Below are 25,187 nucleotides of genomic sequence, written 5' to 3'. Positions count from 1 at the left end.
GGCCTAGGGGTAGGGGAACTTCCACCCAGAGCTTTCCCTTAAGCCAAAGTGCGGCAGGGAGGGGAGAGCAGCCTTGCCCCAGAGGTCCAAGGGAAGCTTCAAGAGCCCGATGGGAAGCAGCTCCAGCCTGCTGCTCTGCTGGAGTCCTGAAGGGTGGCTTGTCCTGTCCTTCTCTAAAGCCCCATTGCATAAGCCTTTTCCTATCTGTCCATAGGCTGGCCAGGGAGTGCGGGTGGGTCTCAGTGGCTCCAGAAAAACAACTCAGTCCATATTCCGCCCACAATGGCGGTGGGACACAGGGATTAGCTGTGCAGGGGGAGGCTCAGCCCACTGAGAGGTTTGGTTGCAGGACTTAACTGTCAGCTCTCCTGGAATTATGCTGGGTGAAGGAAGAGGAGAGTAACACCCAGGCAGGCAGGGAGCCTGGGGCTGTCAAAGCCGAGACTGCCCTTTGGTCTGTTGCTGAGGAAGCTGGCACCAGGTCTTTGTTAATTGTAGCCAGAAAGAACTTAGAAGTTGGCAGCTGAACCCCACTCAGCGGCTGGGTGAGGCCAAGGTGTGGTCACCAGCCAAGCCACAGAGTATAGCTAATTGGCTTTGACAGGTGCCTGCAGTAATGGCCCTGCTCACCTGCCTTTTGCCTTTCTAATCTTTGCTCGGGCCAGAGTTCCTCCTCTGTGGATCAGCCCCTCCCGTCCACTCAAGTCTGCTGAGCTCTGAGCTCTGAGCAGGGTGAGTTCCATTTGGGGTAAAGAAAACATTCTGGAACATGAGAGAGGTTGTGACGGCCCACTGAGAATGCAGTAAATGCCACTGAACTGCTCACCTTAAAATGGTTAATTTTTATGTTATGTTACTTTCACCCCAATAAAATTTAAGAGATGGGGTGGAGAATGCTAAAGCTCAAGGACTTAGTAGGATTGTTCAGCACTGCCAGGGGGAACAGACAGAGACCTGGTGGACGCGAGAATGCACTGTCCAGTCACACAGGGAGGCTGGTCAGGCTTCCTGGAGGAGTGTCCCTCAGCTCTCCAACCCCCTTTGTTTTGACTTCATCCTCACCAAGCAACCTTAGGTTTATTAGTATGGTCTCCTAGGCAGCACTTGACATTAAAAAACAAGGTATCTGAGGTGGGGATGGGAATAGGAGACAGTATAATGAGTCAGACATAACTTTCCACTGTTCATGTACGAATTCAAGACCAGTGAAACTCTACGTCATGTACAACCTAATTAGAACAATTATCTCTGTATGTCAAAATACACTCTATTGTCATACATATCATATATGTTTAGATATACTGTCATATATCTAAAAAGAACAACAAAAATGCTCACCTGTAATGCCAGCAACTTGGAAGGCTGAGGCAGGAAGATGGAAAGTTTGAGGCCAGCCTGTGCAACTTAGGTTTTTTTTTTTTAAACTGAGGATTGAACTCAGTGGTGCTTTATCACTGAGCTACATTCCCAGCCCTTTTTATTTTTTGATTCAGGGTTAAGTTGCTGATGCTGGCCTCAAACTTGGCATCCTTTGCCTCAGGCTCCAGAGTCCTTGGGATTACAGGCCTGTGCCACTGCTCCTGGCTAAACCTGGGTAATTTAGTGAGACCTTATCTCAGAATAAAAATAAAAAGGGCTCAAGATGTAGCTCTCTGGCTCAGTGGTAGAGTGCCCCTGCTTTCAATCCCCAGTACTGAAATAAAATAAAATTAATAAAATAAATAAAAAAAGAGCTAGGGAAGTAGCTTAGTGGTAGAGCATTTGCCTTGCATATGCAAGGCCCTAGAATAATCCTCAGCACTGAAAAACAAAAGAAACAAACAGCAACAACAACAACAAACAGTAAAGGATTGCAGAGACTGCTTTTAGTATATCCATAAAATAGAGTATTACAAATCATTAGGAATATTGATAAAGATGTATGTTTATTCACTGAAGGTCTTAGGTAAACAAATAATAGAAAATAAGTTAGAGAAGAAAGTATATTCCAAAATGTTAAGAGATAATTTCTGAGCAATATAAAAATACACAGAATTTTGCTAATAATAAAGTTAACAAATCTGAGGAGCTTGCTAAGATACAAATTCCTACACTCAGATCTTATTCTAGCTTCCCTACCTACTTGGGTTAATTTTTCTGTAGAGCCTGGTCCCTACCATTTGGGGGAAATCTTTGGGAATCTGATGTAACTACAGGTCCTCTCCCTTGAAAACACAAATAGTGGCACCACCTGGGCTTCAAGTATGGAGTGGTATGGCCCTGACTCCAGATGAAGTAAGAACATCTAATGCAGAATGGGTGTTAACAACTCTTCCTCATTTTCCTGGCATCCAGAGGGCACCCAGCAATAGGTATGCAGGGGTGGTGGCTGGCCCTGAGGACCACTCTGAGAATCTGCATGTGCTGCACATGGGGCTACTTCCCTCCTGCCCACCACAGGACAGCTCCCAGACTGTGGCTCCTCCTGGACCCTGCCTCTTCTGGTCCACAGGACACAAAAATCTCTGGCTGTGTAAGTCTAAGGAAGTCATCCCCACCACCTTGCTCCTGGCTCTTGTTTACAACATCAATGACAAAAGCCCCTCCCATTTATCCTGCATAGTAGTGTCATTTAGGCTGAGATGGGTCCCTGAAATGAGATGGGAGCTCTTCACACAGCTTAGTGGCCTGGGATCCACACAGAATCATAAACTTTACTTGGGGTCTTTCCTTCTTTTTTGGAACTGGGGATCGAACTCAGGGCTTCACATATGTGAGGCAAACACTATGCCACTTAGCTACCTCCCAGCCCTATAGCATAAATTTTAGGACCCCAACAACATTTTATTAACAGTTTACAAGATTTCCTCTTTTTGTGTGTCACCTAAAGTCATGGGCTGCATGAGTGTGGATGGTTCTATGGCTTCTAAGAGAAAAAAGGCAATTAAGAGTCAAGTCCCTTTGGGAAGACAGAGGTCTGTGGCCTCAGCCACCAGGTGGCATCACTGACCAGCTGGGAAGAGCCACTCCTTCTGCCTGGACTCCATTCAACCCAAGAAAGTGCAGATTCTGCACCCGGGGCGTCTGTCTGCAGGGTGCGCCTGTCTGCAGGGGTCACCAGTCCTCACTCTGTCCTCCCCTCGCAGCCCCCACCTGTTCCCTGGCACACCCGATCCTATTCCTCAGTAGCTGCTCCTTCCCATCTCCTCCCCTCCTCCGGACCCAGGGGGAGATAAAGTAGGGCAGAATTTTCTTAGCCCTGGCATAATAAAAAGGAAACCTGAATGCTTTTCTTTCTTTCTTTCTTTCTTTCTTTTTTTTTTTTTTTTAATATTGAGATTAAAAAGCCCAAATCCAAAAACCAACCACCAAGTATGTTTGCATGTGGGTGGCTCCCTTGCAGGGCAGTTCTGAAGGAGCAGTGCCTCGGACAGCTGGTGGCTGCACTTGCCCTGGATTCTGTGCTGGGACAACCTGGGGCCACCTTTCAGAAAGGCCACTGGAAACTGTGTTTAAAACTGGTGGTCATACTGGGAGGAAGTTTCCCTTGAGGTTGAGTTGATTATTTCTTGTGGAGAAACTTCATTTTATTGCCTAAAAAAGAAAATGAGAACATTCATCAGGTGGACAAAGAAAGGTGAATTACACGTTGCCCCTCTTCACCCCAGGTATGGGCTAGGTGACACATGTCTGAAATCCCAGCGACCTGGGAAGCTGAGACAACAAAATCACAGGTTCAAGGCCAGCCCAGGCAATTTAGTGAGATGGTTAGTAATTAAGTAAGACCTTGTCTCAAAAAATGAAAAGGGGTGGGGGGCTGGAGTTGTGGCTTGCCTAGCACGGAAGAGGCACTGAGTTGGATTCTCAGCACTACATAAAATAAATAAATAAAATAAAGGTATTGTGTCCATCTCCAACTAAAAAACAAAAAGAAAAACAAACAAACAAAAAGGGTGGGCAGGTAAGTGATAAAGCACCAGGTTCAATTCCCTGTGCAGCAAAAAAGGGGGAAAATGATATATGGTGCTATCCGGAGCCTCCCCTTGCTCTGGAGAGGTGGGGGTTCCCCCTTTTCAGAGTTGTGGCTTCTCAGGTACCTGCTGCTGCTCTGATGGCAGGAGTCTAACTTGGGGGTCTGAAAGGAAGACCCTCCGAGCTGTAGAGGGTGCTGGTGTCTGGTGTGGTTATGACGAAGCCTGGAGTGGCACACTTCCCAGGAGCCACCCAGGGACACTCCAGCAGCTGGAGTTACTAGGCCCCTCTTGGGGGCTGCCTCCTGGGACCTCCCTCTTCAACGCCTTTGCTCTCTTCCTCCTCATTCTCCCTTTCCCAGCAAGGGCCTCCGAGCCGGGGGAACTGCAGTCCTGCACCTGCCTACCTGTCCACTTCAGGGGCATCTGGAGGCTGCTCTGCTGCCTCCTACAGTGCTCTGTCCCCAGAAGACTAGGAGCGAAGGTGACAATAGTGAAAGAAGAGCAAGACAGCAGGGGGTGGGGAGCAATAAAGGAGGGATTTGCTTCCTTGGTCTCCACTTTGGGGGCAGATTAGGAAAGGAGGTTAAAATGACCATTTTGCCCTCCAGGCGGGGGTGGTGGAGCTCTGGATTATTCAGGGACAGGCTCTGGCTCCAGGGATGAGACCCAGGCTTACCCAGTCCTTTCAGGAACTTATTGACACCGCTGTGCTCTCCGCTGGGGAGTGTCTCTAGATACTCTTGGGCTCGGACCTCAAACAGACCTGGCAAAAAGAGATGGCCAGCCACTTTAGTTCCTCTGCATTGCACTTCCACACCAGCCCATTTCTTCCCCACCACAGGAAAGAGCAATCTTGCTTCTGAGATGAAGCTGATCCTATAAACATGCTCTGAATCATGAGTTTTATAAGGTTTTTTTTTTTTTTCCGCCTCTTACAATTGCCCAACCTTGCACATTAATAGCCGTTTTTGGAAAGCTATAAAGCAAGCTCATACATGAAATCCCATTTTTACTCAACAGACACCTTCCAAGCACCTACACTGTGCCAGGGTCTCGGTTTCAAAGAAGAACCAGGGATGGAGGAGCTCCTAAATTCTCCCATTTCCTCATACTTTCCCGATGGGGACCCTGGCCAAGTGGTGCAGTTCCCTGGGAATGGGGCCTGCCTGGGGCCTCAGGAAGGCTAGACATGCCTCTCTGGGCCCCTGTATTCTGACCTCACATGCTGTGCCCTTCTGAGGACTCTTTAGGGACAGGGCTTCCTACCACATTCCTGTTAAGCCTTTGTCTCCCACCTCTCTTACCACACAGTGAATTGTGAACACATTTCCATGTTCCCAGTAGTCTTCTATTTAAAAGAACTCTTTCTTGGGGTGTGTCCTGTGACTTCTACTTTCTGACCCATTTTCTTCTCCCTTCAGGTACCCCTTATCAGAACCACCTGAAACCTGCCTGCTCTGCCTTTCCTGTTAAAGGGCTGTGGGGATGCAGGCCTTGGGTGCTTTACTCAGTTTCTGAATACACAGACCAGAGTACACCTTGCCTGGCGCCAGGTGCTCACCTGAACCTTCCCTGCTCGCTGCACAGGGTCCCTGGGGAAGGCAACACCCTTTCCTGCCTGCCCAGGTTTAAATCCCATCTACCACTGCTCTGCAAGCATTTCTAGATTTTAGATTCCCCAGAGGGCTTAAGACAAGGTGCAAAAGAGACTGGGATGGTTTCCCCTCCTCTCTCCCTGGAAGTCAGTGGAACCCAGGCAGACAAAGGCAGGGACAAACTGCCCAGGTCTGTGGGTCCCTTTCCACTGTCCCCTTCCCATCTGTGGAGAGTAGGCAAAAAGAAGAGTGGAGGGGAGCGGAGCCTGAAAACAGGGGAGGAGAGGGTGTTCCTGGGTTTCATCAGGAAGGACAAATGAAAAGGAAGGGGACCTTGCCAGACGCTGGAATGTGGCTCTGCAAGAGGCTATGAGGGGCCAGGTGTGGTGGCTCATGTCTGTAATCCTAGCAGCTGGGAAGGCTGAGGCAGGAGGATCTAGAGTTCAAAGCCAGCCTCAGCAAAAGTGAGGTGCTAAGCAACTCGGTGAGACCCGTCTCTAAATAAAATACAGAATAGGGTTGGGGATGTGGTTCAGTGGTGGAGTGCCCCAGAGTTCAATCCTGGTTCCAAAAACAAAAACAAACAAAAAAGGCCAGGAGGGAGGCAAGAGAAGAGAGGGAGGGGCAGGGAGGGGCAGAGGGGTGATTTCACAAGCTCAGAGGCGTGTGAAGGAGCTCCCCTAGGAGGCCAGAGGGAGCCAGAAAGCTGTTGGCCTCTGTGCCCAGGCCCGTGACCCTCCTCCCTGCTCTTCTGGAATCTCCAGCTCACTGGCCCCAATGCGGAAGAATCCCTAACCTTTGGCATCCTGCCGGCGCAGCTCCCGCTCCTGGATGAAGCCCCGGAACATCTGGGTCTCCATGAAGACCTCCAGGAAGCGGCGGAGGCTCTTGGAGGAGACAGCTTTACGGAAGGCCTCTCGATGCAGGGTCCTCTCCTCGCGCTCCCCGGGCGTCAGGAACAAGGAGTAGTGGCCCACGATCTCCACGAAGAAGCGCACAAAGGCTTCGGATACCACCTGGTTCAGGGGGCTGGCATCAGGGCCTGGCAGGGAGGGGAAAGGCCAGAGGCAATGAAGACAGACGGCCATGCTAGTGCCGGAGTGAAGCCAATTAGTGACCAAGTGATTGCTAGCTGTGGCAAACCGTCATCTAGGAAAAGTTACCTAACGTTAAGTCATTTCTTTCCCCCTTTACACAGATATTTTAGTGCCCAAATGGGGGAGATGGAAAAATTTCCCCAGGGGAATGCAGCCCATTGTGCAGCTGCTCTGAGGCCCCTGTGGTTGTGGAGGGAGCTGCCTTTACCAGCTGTGCTGTCCAGGGGCCCTCCATCCTTGTCACAGGCCAGCTCATTCCGCTGCTCCAGAAGGTGTTCCAGGGCCACCTGAAGCTTCCGGGGTAGGATGGAATCCTCGTCCTCCATCTGTAAAGCAGAAGCAGGCGGGCCACTGAGCTGGTGCTCCTGGGAGCCACCACACAATGGCCATAGGTGGGCAGGCTGGCTCACTTCCCAGATTAGTGGAAGGAACAGGATTTGGAACCAGCACCTGAGGTCTGAGTTCCAATCCTACTTTTTATAAGCTATGTGAGCCTCAGTTTCTCCTCCATTTGTAAAATGGGCTACTAATCAATATGTGCCTCATCTCCAAGATTAAAAGCATACAATTCTCTTGTGCAACTGCTTGGCACTTCGCAGACACTCAATAGGTATTTTCCAATGTCCACACCCTGTAGGGCAGCTTGTGTTCATGGGGGAATTCTGTCCAGTACAAAAGACCAGTGTGATCCAAAGCTGGCCTTGTGATCTGGGCTCAGACAGGAGAGCCTCAGTGAGGGTCAACTCTGGGACCTCTGCGAGTGAAAGCAGATGAACTAACGATGAAAGGCATTGACGCTACTCAGTTCTTCCTCAGTGTGCTTACTCCAAGCTCACAGCTACCCATCAGAATGCCTAGGAAGACTTTCTGTCATCATTTTTTTTTTTTTTGCAGGGTGGGTACTGGGGATTGAACTCACAGGTACTAGACCACTAAGCCACATCTCCAGCCCTATTTTATATTTTATTTAGAGACAGGGTCTCACTGAGTTGCTTAGCACCTTGCTTTTGATGAGGCTGGCTTTGAACTCTAGATCCTCCTCCTTCAGCCTCCTGAGCCACTGGGATTACAGGCATGAGGCATGGTGCCTGGCTCTGTCATTATTACTTATTATTGCTTTGCCATTTTAAATGGCACTGGGTATTGAACTTGGGGGCACTTACCACTGACCCCCATCCCTAGCCCCTTTAATTTTCTTTTTTTTTTTTTAAATTTTGAGACAAGGCCTTATTAAATTACTGAAGCCCCCCTCAAACTGGTGATCCTCTTGCCTCAGCCTCCTCACCATTCCCAGCCTTTCTTTGTTATTCTTTGCAAGATCTAATGGGAGTTAGACTTCTTGAGTAAATGATAAAAAGAAAATAAATGTGCACTGCTTTCCTCTGATAATGAAAGTAATTTAAAATCGCTACAGAAAATATGTGAAGCTGGGTGTGGTGGTGCATGCCTGTAATCTCAGTGACTCAGAAAGCAGAGGAAGGAGGCTCACAAGAGGCCAGTCTGGTCAACTCAGGGAGACCCTGTCTCAAAAAAAAAAAAAAGAGAAAGAAAAAGACCTGGGGGTGTAGCTCAGTGATAAATCAATGGTAAAGTACCCCTGGAATCAATCCTTAGTACACACAAACAATAACAAAAAGAGAAATAAAGAAATATGCAAAAGTTTATTAAAACAATTTAAAATCACTCATAACTTGTCTCTCAGTCTCCCTTCCTAATAAATCAGCATTAATGTGTCAGTAGGTTTTTCTTAAAATCATCTTTCTTTTTGCAGTGTTGGAACTGAACCCAAGGCCTTGCACAGCAGTCTACCATTGAGCTTCACCCCAGACCCTCCTTTCAATTTTCAAAAAAAATTTTATCTGTACTTTAATGTTTATAGGTTTCCTTTTAATCTTTTTAAAACACATATATAGGGCTGGGGTGTGGCTCAAGTGGTAGCGCGCTCGCCTGGCATGCGTGCGGCCTGGGTTCGGTCCTCAGCACCAAATACCAACAAAGATGTTGTGTCCGCCGAGAACTAAATTTTCTCTCTCTCTCTCTCTCCAAAAAACAAAAACAAAAACAAAAAAAAAAACAAAAAAACCCCACATATATATCTTCCTTCTATAAAAATAATGCTTATAATTTGTGTCCTGATTTTTTTTTTTTTTGGTACCAGGAATTGAACCCAGGGGCATTCAACTATTGAGCCACATGCCCAGCCCCTTTTTTTATTTTGACACAGGGTCTCGTTAAATTGCTGAGGCTGGCTTTGAACTTGTGATGCTCCTGTCTCAGCCTCCTGAGTCACTGTAGACTAGACATGTGCCACTGCACCTGATTCTGAATGTTGGAAAATCTTTTCGTGTCAGAGCACACAGAATCACCCTCCTTTTTGCCTCCTGGCCTGAGGCTGTCTAGTTGTCCAGCTCCACCAGCAACCCCAGGCCCACCACAGAGCCTGCCCAAAGCTAGGGAGCTGAACCCCAGGAAGAGACAGGTAAGAAAAAGGGAGCAGCAGGCGGGGCTGGCCCTCGAACTCACCTGTCTGAGGAACCGACTGTTGATGAGGTCGACCACCAGGACCTATGGGACAGAGGAAAAGGGACAAGTATTGTCACCAGGGCCTCTGGGATAAAGGTGGACTCAGCCTTCTTCCTCCTTGGCTAAGAGGCATCTGGCGTGAAGGGTGGGCCATGCTGGCCTCCTGGTGTTGCGACTGCCACCACAGATGGTGGACAGGGAGAAAGCAGCCACCAAGTCCCTCTGCTGCCTGATGGCTCCCGCCTGGTTCTGATGGGCCAAGGCAGAAGTTCCTGGGTTCTTTTTTAAAGTGTGCTGGTTACTGAGGTGGGTAAAAGATGCTGAAGGCCCCCACTTGTTCCCGTCCCTCTCAGTTTTGCCACTCCCCACCTGGGGCTTCTGTCTTTTTCTTCCCAATTGTCCACTGAATCTTGTCACTTCTCTCAAAGGAACAGGAGAGGCAAGCAGAGGGATTCAAGCAAGCTGCAGGCAGCGGCCTTTCATTAGCTAAGGCTTTCAGGACAAAGCATCTTCTCCCCGCCTCCTCAGGGTCAGGGTGGGGTGCGAGGGCCAGGGTGCGGGGAGTGAGGCCTAGTAGGTAAGTGCTGCCCCTGTGAGTGGGACCTTTGCTTGAGCCTAGTAGAGGCCACTGGCTATGATGGAAGAAGACAAGGAGTCTGGATGGTCTTCCAACCACAGCCAGATACAGGTGGGCTCAGAGAACTGCTGCAGATCAGAGGGTGGTCCCACACACCCCTCTTCTGGGGCCCAAATGAACCATGTAAAGCTCACACTGCACCTGCACAAGCCCTTTACCTTTAGGACCCTGGGCAATTAGAGGACCAGTATCTTGAGCCCTGGGGAAAAATAGAGAGACAGATGCTACTAGGTTTAGGACTGAATGGCACTGTTCAGTCCCCTAAGGTTTGGTCTCTGACTGCTGGAAGTCCCCAGGACACAGGGGTAGCCACTTTAGAGAAAGGGGTTGGGATTAAATAACTCCAGAAGTGCCAAGCAGCACTTTCCTCCTGAGATACCAATCTAAGAACCCAGAGTTTGACCATTAGCAATGTTCTGGAGGTTGTTTTTTTAACTGAAATGACAAAGGACCTTTTATAGGTGCACAGTCATTGTCTGTTTTGTCATAAGATCAAAAATGCATTTGAAGTTGGGTACGGTGGCACATGCCTATAATCTCAGGGACTTGGAGGCTGAGGCAGGAGGATCACAATTTTGAGGCCAGCTTTGGCAATTTAGTGAGGCCCTAAGCAACTTAGTGAGACCTTGCCTCAAAATAAAAAAAATAAAAAGTGCTGGGGGTGTAGTGCAGTGGTCGAGTGCCACAGGTTCAATTCCTTGTACGACAAAAAATAAAAAACACATTCCAGTTACTGCTAGTTCTTTGTGTCTGTTCCTCCCTTTGCACTGGGGGGTCGGAGGGAAGAGGGGGACAGGACAAATGGCTGTGTCTGAAGGCAGAGCTGATGGCTTGCTAGGTTGTTCACAGTTGTCCTTCTCAATGGCTGCTCCACCCTTCATTTTATTTATTTGTATTTTACTTTATTTTTTGCAGTTCTGGGGACTGAACCCAGGGCCTGCCTGGCAACAAGCTAGGCAAGTGCTCTCCCACTGAACTACCCCACAACCTCAGTCATTTAATTTAGAAAGAAAAACAGTGTTTGCAGCCACCCGAGGGTGGACTAAACCAGACCTGAGCCAGGATCTGTCACGGGCGGAGCAGTGGCTGGACAGCTTTCTGCCTGCTCCCGACACTCCTGGCTCTGAAGAGCCTTCACTCGCTGGCACAGCCCTCCTAGTACTGCCCCCCCCACCCCCCGCCCTGGCTCTGTGCACCCCACTGGGGATGGGCTGGGGCTCACCTCTTCCAGTGGCAGCTCCCTGAGCAGCGGCAGCGAGCTGGACAGCAGCCCAATGAGGAAGGGGGTGGGTGAGCACGCGATGTCGATCATTGCAGGTGGCAGCACGGGGATGTAGGTGTGCTGCCAGCTGAAGGGGTAGATGAGCGCCACCATGGCATGACAGCACTTGGATAAGGTGCTGCAGAGGGAAAGATGGGAAGGAAAGCCCGGTTCAGCTAGGATGAGGACAGGCAGCCTCATGGAAGGCTGGAGAGGAGCTTCTGGACTTCTCCCCAAGGCATGCTGGTTAGAAACATCACACAGGGATTACAAATACCCAGTCACTCGGTCCCAGCACCGGGATTGGAGATGCTCTGAGCCTATGCACAAGACCTTAGGATACAGCTGCAGGGGCTGATGCTCTGCCCAGATAACCAACCCAAGAGTGTGCTTCCCTGTGAAAGCCACATCCACCCTTGTAGAATTGTGATGAAAATCATACAAACAAAACAAAACCCCAAATCACTGCTACTATTTGGATGTGATCTGTCCCCCAAGGGTTCATGAGCTGGCAGCCTGGCCACCGTGTGGCAGTGGTGAGGTGGTGGAAACTTTCAGAGTGGGGGGCCTGGGGCAAGGTCATCAGTGATAGGGCTCCACCTCACGGAGTCAAGCTGTGCCCAGGAAGGGGTTTGGTGTGCTCCCACCAGAGTGAGCTGTTATAAAAAGACAGAGGCCGGCCACTTCCTCCTCTCTTGCTTCTTGCCAACTCATTGCCCCTTATGTATTGGGCCAGTTTCCAATTTTCCATCACATTGATGGGGCCATGGAGACCCTTGCCGGGGAGCTGGCACCATGTTGTTTGGACCTTTCAGCCACTGGAATTGTGAGTTGGATAAACCGCTGTATTTTATAAAGTACTAAGCCTCAAGAAAGCCTGGATGCAATCAGGGAAAATGAGGATTTATCCTTTGGTACTTACAGGACAACAATCACAATTGTTCCATTTTGTTTTCCTTTTTTTGAAGTTTTTAAGAAATACCTTTATTTTAATTTACTTATTTTTATGTGACGCTGAGGATCAAAACCAGGGCAAGCGCTGTACCACTGAGCCACAACCCCAGCCCACAATTGTTCCATTTTGTAAAGTGAAACTCATATACAGTTACCCCTTACCTAGAATCCTGACCAAAGGACAATATGCTAAATAACTTAGAGGTAACCCTTTAAAGTGCTTAAACAAAACATGGAGAAATATTGGGAATCTCTCTCTTTGATTCTCTTACTTTTTTTTTTGTTGCAATGCTAGGATCAAACCTAGGGCCCCAAACATGTCAGCTAAGTGCTCTACCACAAAGCCACATCCCCAGCCCTGGAAATCCCTCTTCCAAACAAATGATCATGGCTGGGCATAGTGGCACATGCCTGTAATCCCAGCGGCTTGGGAGACTGAGGCAGGAGGATGATGAGTTCAAAGCCAGTCTCAGCAAAAGTGAGGTGCTAAGCAACTCAGTGAGACCCTGTCTCTAAATAAAACTCAGTGCCCCTGAGTTCAATCCCATGTACCTTTAAAAAAAAAAAAAAAAAGTCAAAGCAGAACAAAATAAAACAACTCAAACTACTTAGTTTTCAATGTGTTCCTCTTGAATTAAGCACCCCCGTGAAACATGGTTAAAACATACATTAGTGCATGGATAGGAGAAACTGTAGATCTATTGTACAATATGCAATATGATCACTATAGTTAATACGAATGTACCACATTCCCCCCCCCCCCCCAGTACTGGGGATGGAACCCAGGGGCACCCACTATACCACTGAGTTACAACCCCCAGCCCTCTATCTATCTATTGGTACTGGGGATTGAACCCAGGGATGCTCTACTACTGAGTGACAATCCCAACCCTTTTAATTTCTTATTTTGAGACAGCCACTTGTTAAGTTGCCCATGTTAGCCTTGAATTTGCCATCCTCCTGTCTCAGCCTCCTGAGTAGCTAGGATTACAAGTGTGCATCACCTCAGTGAGTGAGTGTGAACCAGGTGGAAGAGAAGGTGGTTGGACTGAGGTTAGGAAACGTGCTAAGCAATGCTGGCGCTAGATACACAGGATGCGTAAATAAAAGTCACAGATGAAATTCATTCAGTGAACTGGAAGGCGTTGAGCTAAGGGGTAACTGCACTCCATTCTGACGGGGACAACAGGTATACTGCTGGCTGTGTAGGTTAGGGGCTGTCACATCTGCCCCTGCAGTTGAAGCCAAGTTTCCACACCTGGTTATCATCACCACCTCGGTAGCTGGAGCACAAAGTGAGCGCTGGGTGCACAGAGCAGAGCAGCAGGCAGGCATCTATTCGAGGAGTGTCTCATTCCTCTGGCTCTCTAGCCCACGTCATTATTCTAAAAAAAATTCCCTTGTGCAATACAAGAAAGGAAAGGTCAAATCCTGCAAATAATACAGTTGTTGGTGGCAGCAGTTTCCCGAGAGGTAGAGAAGAGAAAACCGTAGTGAGGGTAGGGTATGTCTTCCTCAATCAGTGCTGCAAGTTCTAATGAAATTTTCTTCCCTGACTTGAGGCAGGAGGGTGAGCACTGCTGGGACCAGGGGTCTCTTAGGAATATGCAAAGGGAATGGTTCTGGGAGGCTGAGGGTGACTTTTCAAGCAAGCTGGGAGCAGTCTCCCTGGGCATCAGCTGGTTGGAGGAGGGGCTGTCTTTGAAGGAAGGGTGAGGAAGAAGACAGCTGGCTCGAATTACAGTGTGGGTGGAGGAAAGAAACACCAGCTCCCACAGCTGTGACCAATTGTACAGAAGAGGGAGAGGGAAGAGAAGGCCCCTGTGGGAGGGTAGCTGGGCCACAGGGCTCAGTGGTGGGTATAGCAAGAAGGGTCAGGCCCCTGAGCGTTTTGCTGTTGGGTGGTAGTTCCTGAGGGCTGAAGGCTGAAAATATTATTCCAGAATATCAGGATGCACTTGTGAAACGTTAAAGTTTCCCTGGAGCAGACACTTCCATTCTGGTCCCTATTAAGCCTCCGTGCCATATTTAGGGATCCTGTACCCTGCAGGCTTCCAATTCATCTATGAACCAGTGACAATCTAGCACAGAGCTTCCTTAAGACACTCTCAAAGAATCAGGAAGTTTTCCTAACTAACTAGTTAGAAACTGAGGGTTGATCTAGTCAGTGCCCTCTAGCCCCCAGCTCCTGTGGGCATCACTCCCAGGAAGAGCAGTGAAAGGTAAACTGGGGTCTGATCTTGGGCCTGGTGAAGCCTTGCAGAAAGCGGGTGTCACCATGAAGCGGCTGCCATGTTTCCATGACTGTACTTCGAAACCCTGAAGTAATGTGTCACTGAACTTAAAAGGACACAGGCTGGGCCTCAGGAAAGCCAATTCTGTCACCTCCTGTGTAATCTCAGGAGGAGCTCTTCATGTCTCCAGAGTCTCCTGTAAAAGGTAATCTCCAATGTCCTTCCAGCTTAACATCTACAAACTCTCCTCTATAAGACAGAAAACAAGCCAGGGACTGGAAGTGGGAGTTTTGTTTGAGGCCACAAAAAGAACTAGGGTGTCACAGGAAAGTCATTGTAGAGTTTGTTAGCAGAGTCTGGACAGAACGATGGTGACATCTCACTCTAAGAAACTGATAACTGAGTCTGAGTGGTTTTGAGGCACTGAAGTTAAGTCCCAAAGGGAAAGAGCTGACACAAAGCCAATGTGGCTGGGTGGGAGCTGAATCCAACAAAAGAACCGGAAGATGCTTTCGGCCAAGGACATGTGAGTGTTGGCTTTGGATTAGAAGATTATAGTATCTGTGGCTATTTATCCTTTAGGTCTTGCTTCAAATGGTATCTTCTTGGTATTCGTGTATAAAAATAGATGGCTAATACTAAATGTTAAGTCAGAACTTGCCATTATGATATTAAAATTGATTTCTTCATAGAAGTTTGCTGAATTAAGTGTATTTGTCTCCAAGACGTTGTCAACTATTGAGGACCAACCTGACCTGTGAAGTAGTATTCTGGCTACCAAGCACCAACGTGGCAGCAAACTCATCTGCCTAGGGGACACATTCTCAAACCTTGTGTTCTAAGATGGCAAACATTGCCAAGGGCAGCTGATTCTAGAAGATCATTTAAGTTTATGAAAACTGACATAGTTAACCATACGTCAAAACCAAGGCTTAAACGCAATAGTTGCCAAGATCTGATCACCTAATCCTATTTGTCATTAGCCAGTAGGTTTATTGTTTATGGTTTATTGCACTACGAAAAGAAAATAACCTTGAACATTAAAAGCTTTGTGCCATCTAAAATTCTTTATGTGAACTTGTTCAAGTTCTGATTTTATTCAGCCTGGTCTATAGGTTTAGTCAAAACTTTTTGGAACTAAAATTAGTAAACTAAAAAACAAAATGTTATCATAGGGAAGATGAAGATAGGGGTAATATTTATCTGGGTTGTTATGGCAAGAGAACAAGCCATCACAACAACATTCTTTCTTTTCCATCTGTCAAACTTTGGCTTGACAGACCTTTAAAAACACTCAATATCCACCCTAAAGATGAAACAGAGCAAAAATGTTATTCTAAATTTGATAGATTTTTGGCTTGACTTAAATCCCTTTTACAACTCATACAGTATTTGCCACAGCTCCCTGCAATTTCCTCTTGCAGTGGGCTGACTCCCCAGCAGTGACAAGGAAATACATTGTGTTTGTGTTTGTGGGGGACAGTGCTGGGGGCAGGCTAAGGCCCACTCTGGGATGTCACGGGGCCACTTACTGAGTTTGTGAGATGTCCTGTTCTCATGCTCTGTTCTGTGTCCTCAGTAAGACTGGGGCCACAGAAAGAAAAGAGAAAAATAAGGAGGCTTCCTTCCACTTTTAGTTAAATGGGGCTAAGGATCAGCATCCTAAGGATGAGGGGAGCAGCTGTAACTTACCATTTTTTTTCACAGAATTTGCCAGATCAGGAAACCTGCAGCCAGTCACTGTTCTCCTAACCCTTGTTTGTCGAGGCCTGGCCAAAGAACCTTTTAATTCCCTATAGCTGCTCTTCCATAAATCCAACAGAATAGGGTGGATACAGATTTCTCTACATGGTCCTCAGAGTCAGAGACTTTTGGAAATTTTCATGGAGCATGGTGCCAGGAGGCCTGGAGCAGTCTGGCCCATGGAGTCTAAGAATTTCAGAGCTGAGTCTGTGGGGGCCACTCAGTCACACCTACCTTACTGTAGCCCCTGCTGGAAGGCCAAAGGCCACTGAGGGAAGGAAGCCTCTGAGGAAGAAAGCTTGGTCTTCCTAGTGTCAGCTTCGAAGTGACTGCTGAGCTTCTAATGGCTCCTAATGGCCTGCTTTACAAAGCTTTTTCTTCTACATTTCTGTGGACAGATAGAGTTCCATACCCTGCAGGTCACCCACCCTCAGATCTCGGTGGCCTGGCCAGCTTCCTGGTCTTTTCTGGAGTCAGACACCTCTCTCACTACTGGCTTCCTTGTGCAAAGTGATTGAACCTCTGCGCCTTTCAGGGTTCTGACCAGAACATCCACCTGACAGGGCTGCAGGGAGCACTGAAGAATGCAGGTGAGCCTCTGAAAAAGCACTCCAGGTTGTGGCAGCTGTACCTGCTGTCCTTATTGTGATCAGGTTCACTCATGCTTGGTTTTCTTCTCTTCCTATCTTGGAATTCTTTGGGTCTTTTAATATCTATTTCCCTACCCCTTCAAATCTGCATGAGGCAGTATAAGATTGATAAGTAGTTTACTGGATAAGAAAGAGAACACATGGAACTATTTGTATTAGGGAAAGAGCAGCTGCCTGCAGGGAAAACAAGACACCAGAGTGCCCAGAAACAACCACTAGGGGCCTGGGCTTGGTAAACCCCTGTGTCACAAATGAGGAGACCCAGGGCCCAGGGCTATGGAAGTTCAGGGTCTTTCCTCTGTGAGTGTGGTAAGAGAGGGACATGCATGCCTGGGAGCTGTAAAAGGTATAAAAAATGCAATTCAGGGGGCTGAGGTTGTACCTCAATGGTAGAGTGCTTGCCTAGCATCTATGAGGCACTGGGTTAGATCCTCAGCAGCACATAAAAAAGTATAAATAAAATAAAGATAAAAGCTGGGTGTGGTGGTGCACGCCTGTAATCCCAGTGGCTCGGAAGGCTGAGGCAGGAGGATCGCAAGTTCAAAGCCAGCTTCAACAAAAGTGAGACACTAAGCAACTCAGTGAGACCTTGTCTCTAAATAAAATACAGAATAGGGCTGGGATGTGGCTCAGTGGTTGAGTGCCCCTGGGTTCAATACCCAGTAAAAATAAAGATATTTAAAAATGAATTTAAAAAATGCAATTAAAGCATTTTACACACATGTGCACACACACTGTACCATGGCCTAGCTCTGCCCCAGAGGAAGCACTGAAATTATCCACGTTCCAGCTGCTTCTTCCTCCCTTACAAAAATCCACTCCACAGCACCTAGGATCTGACAGTTGCTACAAAAGAAGCACATGACGCGTAGCGTGTGCCATAGTGAGAACTGCCGGCAGCAGTCACAGCTGACAGCTTACCTGCCCCTCTCCTGGGCACGTGCTGTTTGAAAAGACTACATCTCTAAGGGTACAATCCTAGGCAAGGAGAGCAGGTGGCAGGGCAAGGAGACAAACTCCAAGTCCCTTCTATGAAGCCCTGTGGGTGACCTGTCTCCTCTATAAGGCTGCCCCAGATAGGGTAGAGAGTGGGGCCGGGGAAGAGACTCTGGGCAGGGTCCATTCCTTGTTCCTGTGTCCTTCCTCACAGCAGCTTTGTGGAGGGGTTGGATCAGCATCCAGGCTGTCCACCCAGAAATTTGTCCAAGGGTAAGGTAGAGGTGGTTGTGTCCTTCCCCAGACACCTTGTAGAAAGCAATGAACCTTCTGAGATTACCTCCCCTCAAGGAGACACGCATCTTTACATTTCCACCCCTTTCTGTTCCTATCTCTCCTTTCACTGCACTTAGTCCAGGAAACTAGATGGTTTCCTGCTCTCATGAGGGTGGGGTACCCCCTGGTTTCTCCACTCCAGCAACACTCATCAACTCAGGCATTTTCTCAGTCTGGGCCCTCCCCAAGTCTAACATCTTCATCCCAGAAACAAGCTCTCCAGGGACTGTGTCCCCAGCTCTATTCCGAGCAGACACCAGGTTTGCTCAGCTGGACTTCCACTTTCTGCCTAGGTCTTTCTGAAATCTATCACTTTTCTCTCCCCCAAATCCAAGCCTGAGAATCCAAGAGTTTGGGGAGAATGAGGAGCTGAGTAAGCCTTCCAGAGAATCAAGATGGTTACTATAGTGCTAATCCCATCCTGGTCACTGAAGGGTTACTCCTCATTCTTAGTATCCAGGGCCCAACCTTGAGAACTCTTTGGCTGAATTCCCCAGTGCCCAGGGAGCCTGGAGAACTGCCAAACATCCAGCACCAGCTGCAGGCTAAAGACAGGGCCTGCTTCCTGACACAAGTGCACAGGGAGTACAGTAACTGTGACATTTAAAAGTGAACTCAAACACAGGGTGGGGGCCATTGGGGAATAGCCAAATGGCTGCTGTCCAAAGAGGAGCATCATGAAGGTGACCAGATGGCTGCAGTGGAAGGGAGGGCTGGATGCCATTTCCTCCCACGCCCCCTGATGAATTCCATGTTGATACATTTTGTCCTTTCCATTCTTTCTTTTCTTCTTCTCTTTTGTTTTCTGCAGTTCAGTCCTATTTCCTCTTTAAGCCACTGTTACTTGGTTTCTCTTCTTCTGGCACATCTTCTTTCCAGATGCACCTCTCAGTGGCCCCCTCTGCCTGGCTGGCTGGAGGACTCCACATCTTGGCCCTTCCTGGAGCTGTAGCTCCCACCTGCACGCACACTTCTGGCTTCTGTGCCCTCAGTCCAAAGCGAAGAAGGTACGAAGGTTAAGAGCCGGGGTTTTGAAATGATGAAAATGCAAGACCTTTTTTTGCTGGAAGTTCAGAGATCACCCAAACACCTCTCTGCATTTCTTCCAGATCTTCTTTGATCTGCAAATCATGGATTATGACCACGGGGAGTGGGTGGCATCCTGAGGGGCAGTGAGTGCTGTGTATGTTGTGTGATTTCCTTTAGTAATGAGGAGAGGGACGCCTTTTGGGTGGGTCTGCACTCTTTCCTCTGCCCTGCAATCCTTCCACCTCTGCCTGCTTCACCTTCTCTGTTCTAGCCACAGTGTGCTCCTCTGTAGTTCCTGAATGTGATGTGTGAGGCTTCCTGCCTCCTTGCCTTTGTACAGAGAGTTCTCCTGGGAACAAGGGCCCTTCATCCACTTCCACAACTAACTGCATCTAACGAGCCTTCCCAACATGGTGTGTCCAGTTACTTTCCTGTTCCCCTCATTGGACTGAGAACTATGGACAGGTCTGTGCCTTTTATCCCACTGTTTTCTTCACACATAACAGAGTGGTTAGTGCACAACAGGACCCGTGGCAAGCAGGCAGGGAGCCTGCCTTGGCTTAGGTCACTAGTGTCTTTTAGGCCTTCAACATCAGCAGCCACTGCCTCCCACTCTTACCCACAGGAGCTCTCCCCTGAACCTGGCCTGTTCTACACACTTCAAGTCTAAGGCCATTCACACGCTCCAGCAGAAGGATCCAAAGTGGTACCTGAGCTTGTCTGCAAGGAATATGACCCTCCTTTCCAGAAGCAGGGAAGCAAAAACACAGACCAGGTGGCGGACACTGAGGCAGGAGAAGAGAGACTCAAAATCCACGTGTTCAAGCCGGGAGTCCAGTGGGCGGCACAGCTCGATCACCTGCCAGGGAACAGAGCAGCTATGAAGGCAGGCCACCTGTCAGCCAGACCTTTCCCAGGTGTATGCAGTCCCTGGGGCTCTGAGGTCATCAGCAGGGATGACCCATTGGCAGGGGAACAGGAAGGAAAAAGAGGAAAACAAAAGTGACTGGGGAAGGAGAAGGAGGTAGTTGGGGAGGGAAGCACATGCCTCACATTCAACTGAGGACAGTTTGGATGGAGGCCAGAAAAGTGGATGTCAGAATCAGTGGCCCTTTACCCAAAATATCAGGAGGCTCCCCTTTGCTAAGAACACATCTGGACTCCCCATGGAGAGTTCTCACTATTGGAAACTGGCCTAAACTTTAGTGTCCCCACTGAAAATGCTATTGTCTCACGGGGATTATTAGCTGCTGGAACAGAATCACAGGCACAGGCCTGAGCAGCACTACTAAGATGCACTTCTTGAGAAGGCATTTCTTTCTTTCTTTCTGGCTCCAACTTATGATCCTCCAGCCTCAGCCTCCCAAGTAGCTGGAATTCCAGGTGTGGACCCCACACCCAGCCAGATATTTCTTAATTCTCCCTAGTCCCATTACAATCATGTTCTGATACATTTTCATCTATACTCCATAGTTGCTGTTCCTGAATCTATCAAGTTGCTACTCGTGTTTCTCTCTCTTTTTTGAAGAACTGTGGTTTGAACCCAGGGCCTGATGCATGCTAGGCAAGCGCTCTGCCACTGAGTGACATTCTCACCCCATGTTTTTCCCCTTTAAAGAGCTGACTCCTCCATGGTGAGCTGAACAAAGACTAGAATTTACTCTTAGCATTGTACATGCCCAGTGCTCTATCTACACTGGGGCTCACTCACGGCAAACCTCCTGCTACACCCCATGGCTGAACCACCTATAACTGGTATGGGATGGTTTCAGGCTCTTTAGCAACAGCTCTCTGTGCTGGGGAACTGGGTTGTTTCAGAATGTCCCAGTCTTCATCTCATCCCTCCTTTGTTTCCAGAGGTGACCTGCTTTTGCCAGGGCCTTTGGAAGTAGAGACTCGAGGCTAAATGGTATCAGTTTTCTGATGTCCATGGAGCCACATGAAGAAGATGGGAAGGGTAAAAATAAGCTCCTTCAGGGCTGGGGTTGTGGCTCAGGGGTAGTGCGCTCATCTGGTGCATGCAAGGCCCTGGGTTCAATCCTCAGTACCTCATAAAAATAAATAAATAAAATAAAGGTATTGGGGCTGGGGATGTGGCTCAAGTGGTAACACGCTCGCCTGGCATGAGCGGGGCACTGGGTTCGATCCTCAGCACCACATAAAATAAAATAAAGATGTTGTGTCTGCAGAAAACTGAAAAATAAATATAAAAAAATAAAGGTATTATGTCCAATTACAACTAAAAAATAAATATTAAAAAAACAAAAAACAGGGGCTGGGGATGTGGCTCAAGCGGTAGCACGCTCGCCTGGAATGCGTGTGGCCCGGGTTCGATCCTCAGCACCACATACAAAGATGTTGTGCCCACTGATAACTAAAAAATAAATATTAAAATTCTCTCTCTCTCTCTCAATACCTCTCTCTCTCTTAAAAAAAACAAACCAAAAAACAAAAAACAAAACAACAACAAAACAAGCTCCTTCATCAAATCCCAGTCTGGTCAAGGAATGGTTATGCTTCAAAGTCTGAGCTTGTTTTCCCTGAAAAGAATCTATTTTACATGAAAAGTTATAGAGGGGATGCAGATACAAAATGTAAATAGGCTCAAATAAGATTTATGAATGACTATGGGCAATTAAGAGAAGGTAAAGATGCTCAGTGACCAGTAAGGCCAACATCATGCAAAGTAATGCATATGCCCCCCACAGCATGGTTCTTAGAGGTTGCCCTGGGGTGGAAGCCTGGGCTGAATGGATTGGACCCAGTGTGGAACTTCTGGGGAATAATCTGGACCCATCCGAGGAGCAAGGTAGACAACTGAATTTGATTGTTTGCTGAAAGCCAGCCCTTCTGACCACTGGACTTGGCTGACTGGACCATTTTCCTAGAGAGGAAAGGAACCCAACTACTCACCTCAGTCCCTGAACCAGGCAAGAAGTTCTTAACAATAATGGTTTTGCCCAGGGCTGGGAAAGGGGCCTCCATGACACTCCTCATGAGGGGCTGGACCAGGGCAGGAGAGATGCCACGTCGTTTTTCCACCTCATCCAAGATCTGCAAGGATCAGGAAAGCAGCTCAGCGATTCCGAAGTCAGAGCACCAAGGTGTAGCTCAATCCTAGAAGGAGTGGGCCTGCCATGGTGACTCGAGAATTATGGAGAGGCCCTGCAGACCTCATCAGGCCACATTTAGATTATAAGTGCTCTGACTCAAGGCATTATTGGTCCCAATTCTTCTCCCTTCTGTGTCTGCTGCTTTTGCAGTGTGACTTTGTAGTTCCTAGTACTAAAGGGTGAAGTATAATTCCTTGCCTCTTCACTCTGGGTTTGGCATGTGACTTATTGGTCTGCTGTGTTCATTCTTAGTGGGAGTGATACTGTCCCCAATGGGGAAAAAACTGGTTCTTGGGAAGGTGGTAAAGAAACTTAGATGTTATAAAGGATTGTAGCCCTCTAAGGACCATAATACATAAACAGATACATGATTTATTTGTGGAATTAAAAACTCACTCGAAGTAGTCAGGGAAATGTAAATCAAAATCACAATTAGTTATCACTTCACATTCATTAGAATGGCTTTAATCAAACAATAATAAGTGTTGAAAAGGAAATTGAGAAATTAGAATCCTCATATGCTTCTGGTAGGAACATAAACTAGTCAAGCCAGTTTTAAAAACTGTGGCAGTTTCTCAAAAGGTTAAACAAAGTCACCTTACGACCTAGCACATAGCCACTCCAAGGTTCCTACCCAAGAGAGATGAAAACATGTTCATATAAACATGTGTATGTGAGTACTGATCACAGCATTATTGCTGGTGGCCAAAGCTAGACTTGCTCATAGGAGCCGTTTCACCTCCAGCTCCACAGGCCTTCTCACCACAAATGTTATGACCTGCAGCCCAATTCCACACTTGAGCACACCCCTGTGAAAGGCTGACCCGGTCAGCAATATGCAACTGTGCAAGAGCTATAAATGATCAACCTAAGTGGGAAGCAACTGCCCCCTGGTGCAGCAGAGAGAGAGACCACATCTCAGATCACACTGATGGCATGAATTCTTATAAGTCTAGCAGGGAAGTTCAAGTTCTACTATGGCAAGAGGTCCCCCTATATCCCTATAACTCAGGCTTCTACTGAACTCAGAAGGAGAGTGAGCAGGAAGTAGACTTTTGTTCAGAAATGCTTCTAGGAAGCATATATCCACCCACACAGATTTAGGGACTGAAAAAGAAGCTCAGACTAAAATATATATATATATATATATATATATATATACGCAGGATTTAAAATAAATGAATGGATTAGATACTCATGTCTGATTAATACAGGAAATGAAGGTTGGATTATATATGGTAAAAAAAATTTTATAGTGCTAGGGATTAAATGCAGGATCTTGAGCATGCTAGGCAAGCACTCCCCCACTGAGCTATATCCCCAGTCCTCTTTACCCAACTTTTGATATCAGCATCACATAGGATAAAAATTCTGATCTACATCAATACAAGAATATTGGGTGGATGAGCTAAATTAATATGGCATTTCTCATGTCTTGATATACTGGTTCATTTTCCAGAAAAGACCAAATTATTAATATTTTGATAAACATAGAACACTTAAAAAATAATAAATCTCACACATATGCATACAACACTCAGATTCAGAAAGCTACACATACATACATGAATCTCTGTGTTTTTTTTTTCCCAGCAAAAATAAATATGTCAAAATAATGCTTAAAAGAAGGAAAGTAAAACACCTGGCAGGTTCTGGGCAGCTCCTCTGCCTGGCCCTCCCTGCACTCCATTATCTTACCCTCTCCCCTCTTCTACTTTCTGGGCCCATTCTCCAGAACCAATGATGAGAGGACAGAGGTGACAATGAGGTGAGGCCGGGAATAAAGAAACAGGAAGGCAAACAGAGAAGACAGTGATGAGGAGCTGGGGAGGCCTGTCCCCAGGTCCTCTGGGCCCTGCCTCTCCTCCTTCCCACTGCTTTCTCCCAGGGCCAAGTTCTCACCTTTGAAAAGAGACTGAAGCATCCCAGGCGGCTCACAATGCAGTATACTTCAGGAAGACGCTTCCCTTTGCCTCCAGGCTTTGAGTAGAGAAACAGAAGGACAAGAGGAGCATTAGCAATCTCCGGGAGGAAAGTCCCCGGAACTGTCCATCATGTGCCAGAAGATCATGAGGTGTCTTCTGAACAACAGTGAGGTGAGCAGTTATCAGCACCCCACATCAGTCAGGAAGCACTTCTAGCTACACATTATATATATTTTCATTCTCCTGAAGGGCCCAAATCAACGGTGCTATGCACACAGCAGGTACTCAATATGGCCTATAGAACTACAAAGGAAAGAAGCTTATTAACTTGTTTACCCATATCACTGTAGTTACTACTGAGGAGTTATTTTGAGAATATCTGTTATGATAATGTTAATTCCAAGTGAAAAATCATTTCTGAAGATGTTTTTGGAAATAGACTTTTAAGCTAATTTTCAAACCAAAAGAAAAATCAGTCTCAATACTTTTAAAAGTAATTTGAACAATAGAAATTATTATCCCACTTAACTTTTTCAATTTTTTTTACTTTTATTTTGTTTTTATTTATTTTTTTATGGTGCTGAGGATTGAACCCAGGCCTCACATGTGCTAGAAGAGCATTCTACTGCTGAGACACAATCCCAGCCCCCAACATTTTCAATTGTTAGCCACATTTTTTACCCATTAATTAATTGAACAAATATGTATTGAATACCTACTATGTGCCATGCATTACTTGACTCAATGATTTTTAGCCAATTTCGAAGACTCAAATACGCTTGCAGTGGAAAAAGATTCATCACTTCTAATGATTTTAAAAGAATGGGCCTCAAAAAGACAAGTTATAAAATGTTTTAGCATCATCACTTCCTTGGAACAAGTTTCTAACTTTTAAAGGTGATTGTTCCATAGGGGCCACTCTTGAATTATTCGAGTTTTCTCTCCTTAGCAACCATTCTGAACGTTCTCACTAAGCACTCAGGGTCTGTTTAGCACATTACATTAAAATGACATATGGCTAAAGGAGAGGAGGAGAGTCTTTAATTTGGTGGGAAAATAAAGTATTTTCCTTTTGATAGAAATGGAGATATTACTTCCACCTACGAAAAACACTCATTTGAGTCCCCAAATCTGTTTGTAACTGCCCTGGGGAACCTGCCACACCTCCTATTCCTTCTCCTGCAGTATATGCACATCTCAG

At 47.1% G+C, this 25,187-nt stretch overlaps 1 protein-coding gene across 6 annotated transcripts in view; it reads right to left on the bottom strand.

Annotated features, from left to right (window-relative positions):
• Positions 1 to 1,944: 1,944 nt before the first annotated feature.
• Dennd2a (DENN domain containing 2A) overlaps positions 1,945 to 25,187 on the bottom strand; it is a 104,297-nt gene continuing 81,054 nt past the window's right edge. For 5 of the 6 annotated variants that reach the window (XM_077109169.1, XM_076832573.2, XM_076832591.2 and 2 more), the window contains 9 exons: positions 23,964 to 24,041; positions 21,862 to 22,002; positions 19,659 to 19,807; positions 11,028 to 11,205; positions 9,169 to 9,210; positions 6,854 to 6,971; positions 6,345 to 6,590; positions 4,630 to 4,716; positions 1,945 to 3,573 (listed from right to left, as the gene is read on the bottom strand). In XM_077109169.1, the coding sequence (XP_076965284.1) occupies positions 3,542 to 3,573; positions 4,630 to 4,716; positions 6,345 to 6,590; positions 6,854 to 6,971; positions 9,169 to 9,210; positions 11,028 to 11,205; positions 19,659 to 19,807; positions 21,862 to 22,002; positions 23,964 to 24,041 (1,071 nt within the window). In that variant the 3' untranslated portion in view covers positions 1,945 to 3,541. The remainder of the gene's footprint in view (positions 3,574 to 4,629; positions 4,717 to 6,344; positions 6,591 to 6,853; positions 6,972 to 9,168; positions 9,211 to 11,027; positions 11,206 to 19,658; positions 19,808 to 21,861; positions 22,003 to 23,963; positions 24,042 to 25,187) is intronic. The other variant, XM_076832581.2, reaches the window with a different exon arrangement.

This window comes from Callospermophilus lateralis, chromosome 1 (genome assembly GCF_048772815.1).
Source record: "Callospermophilus lateralis isolate mCalLat2 chromosome 1, mCalLat2.hap1, whole genome shotgun sequence".
NCBI classification, from domain to species: Eukaryota; Metazoa; Chordata; class Mammalia; order Rodentia; family Sciuridae; genus Callospermophilus; species Callospermophilus lateralis.
Note: the sequence above shows the minus strand (reverse complement) of the source record. Positions and strands in the feature narration are given on the sequence as shown.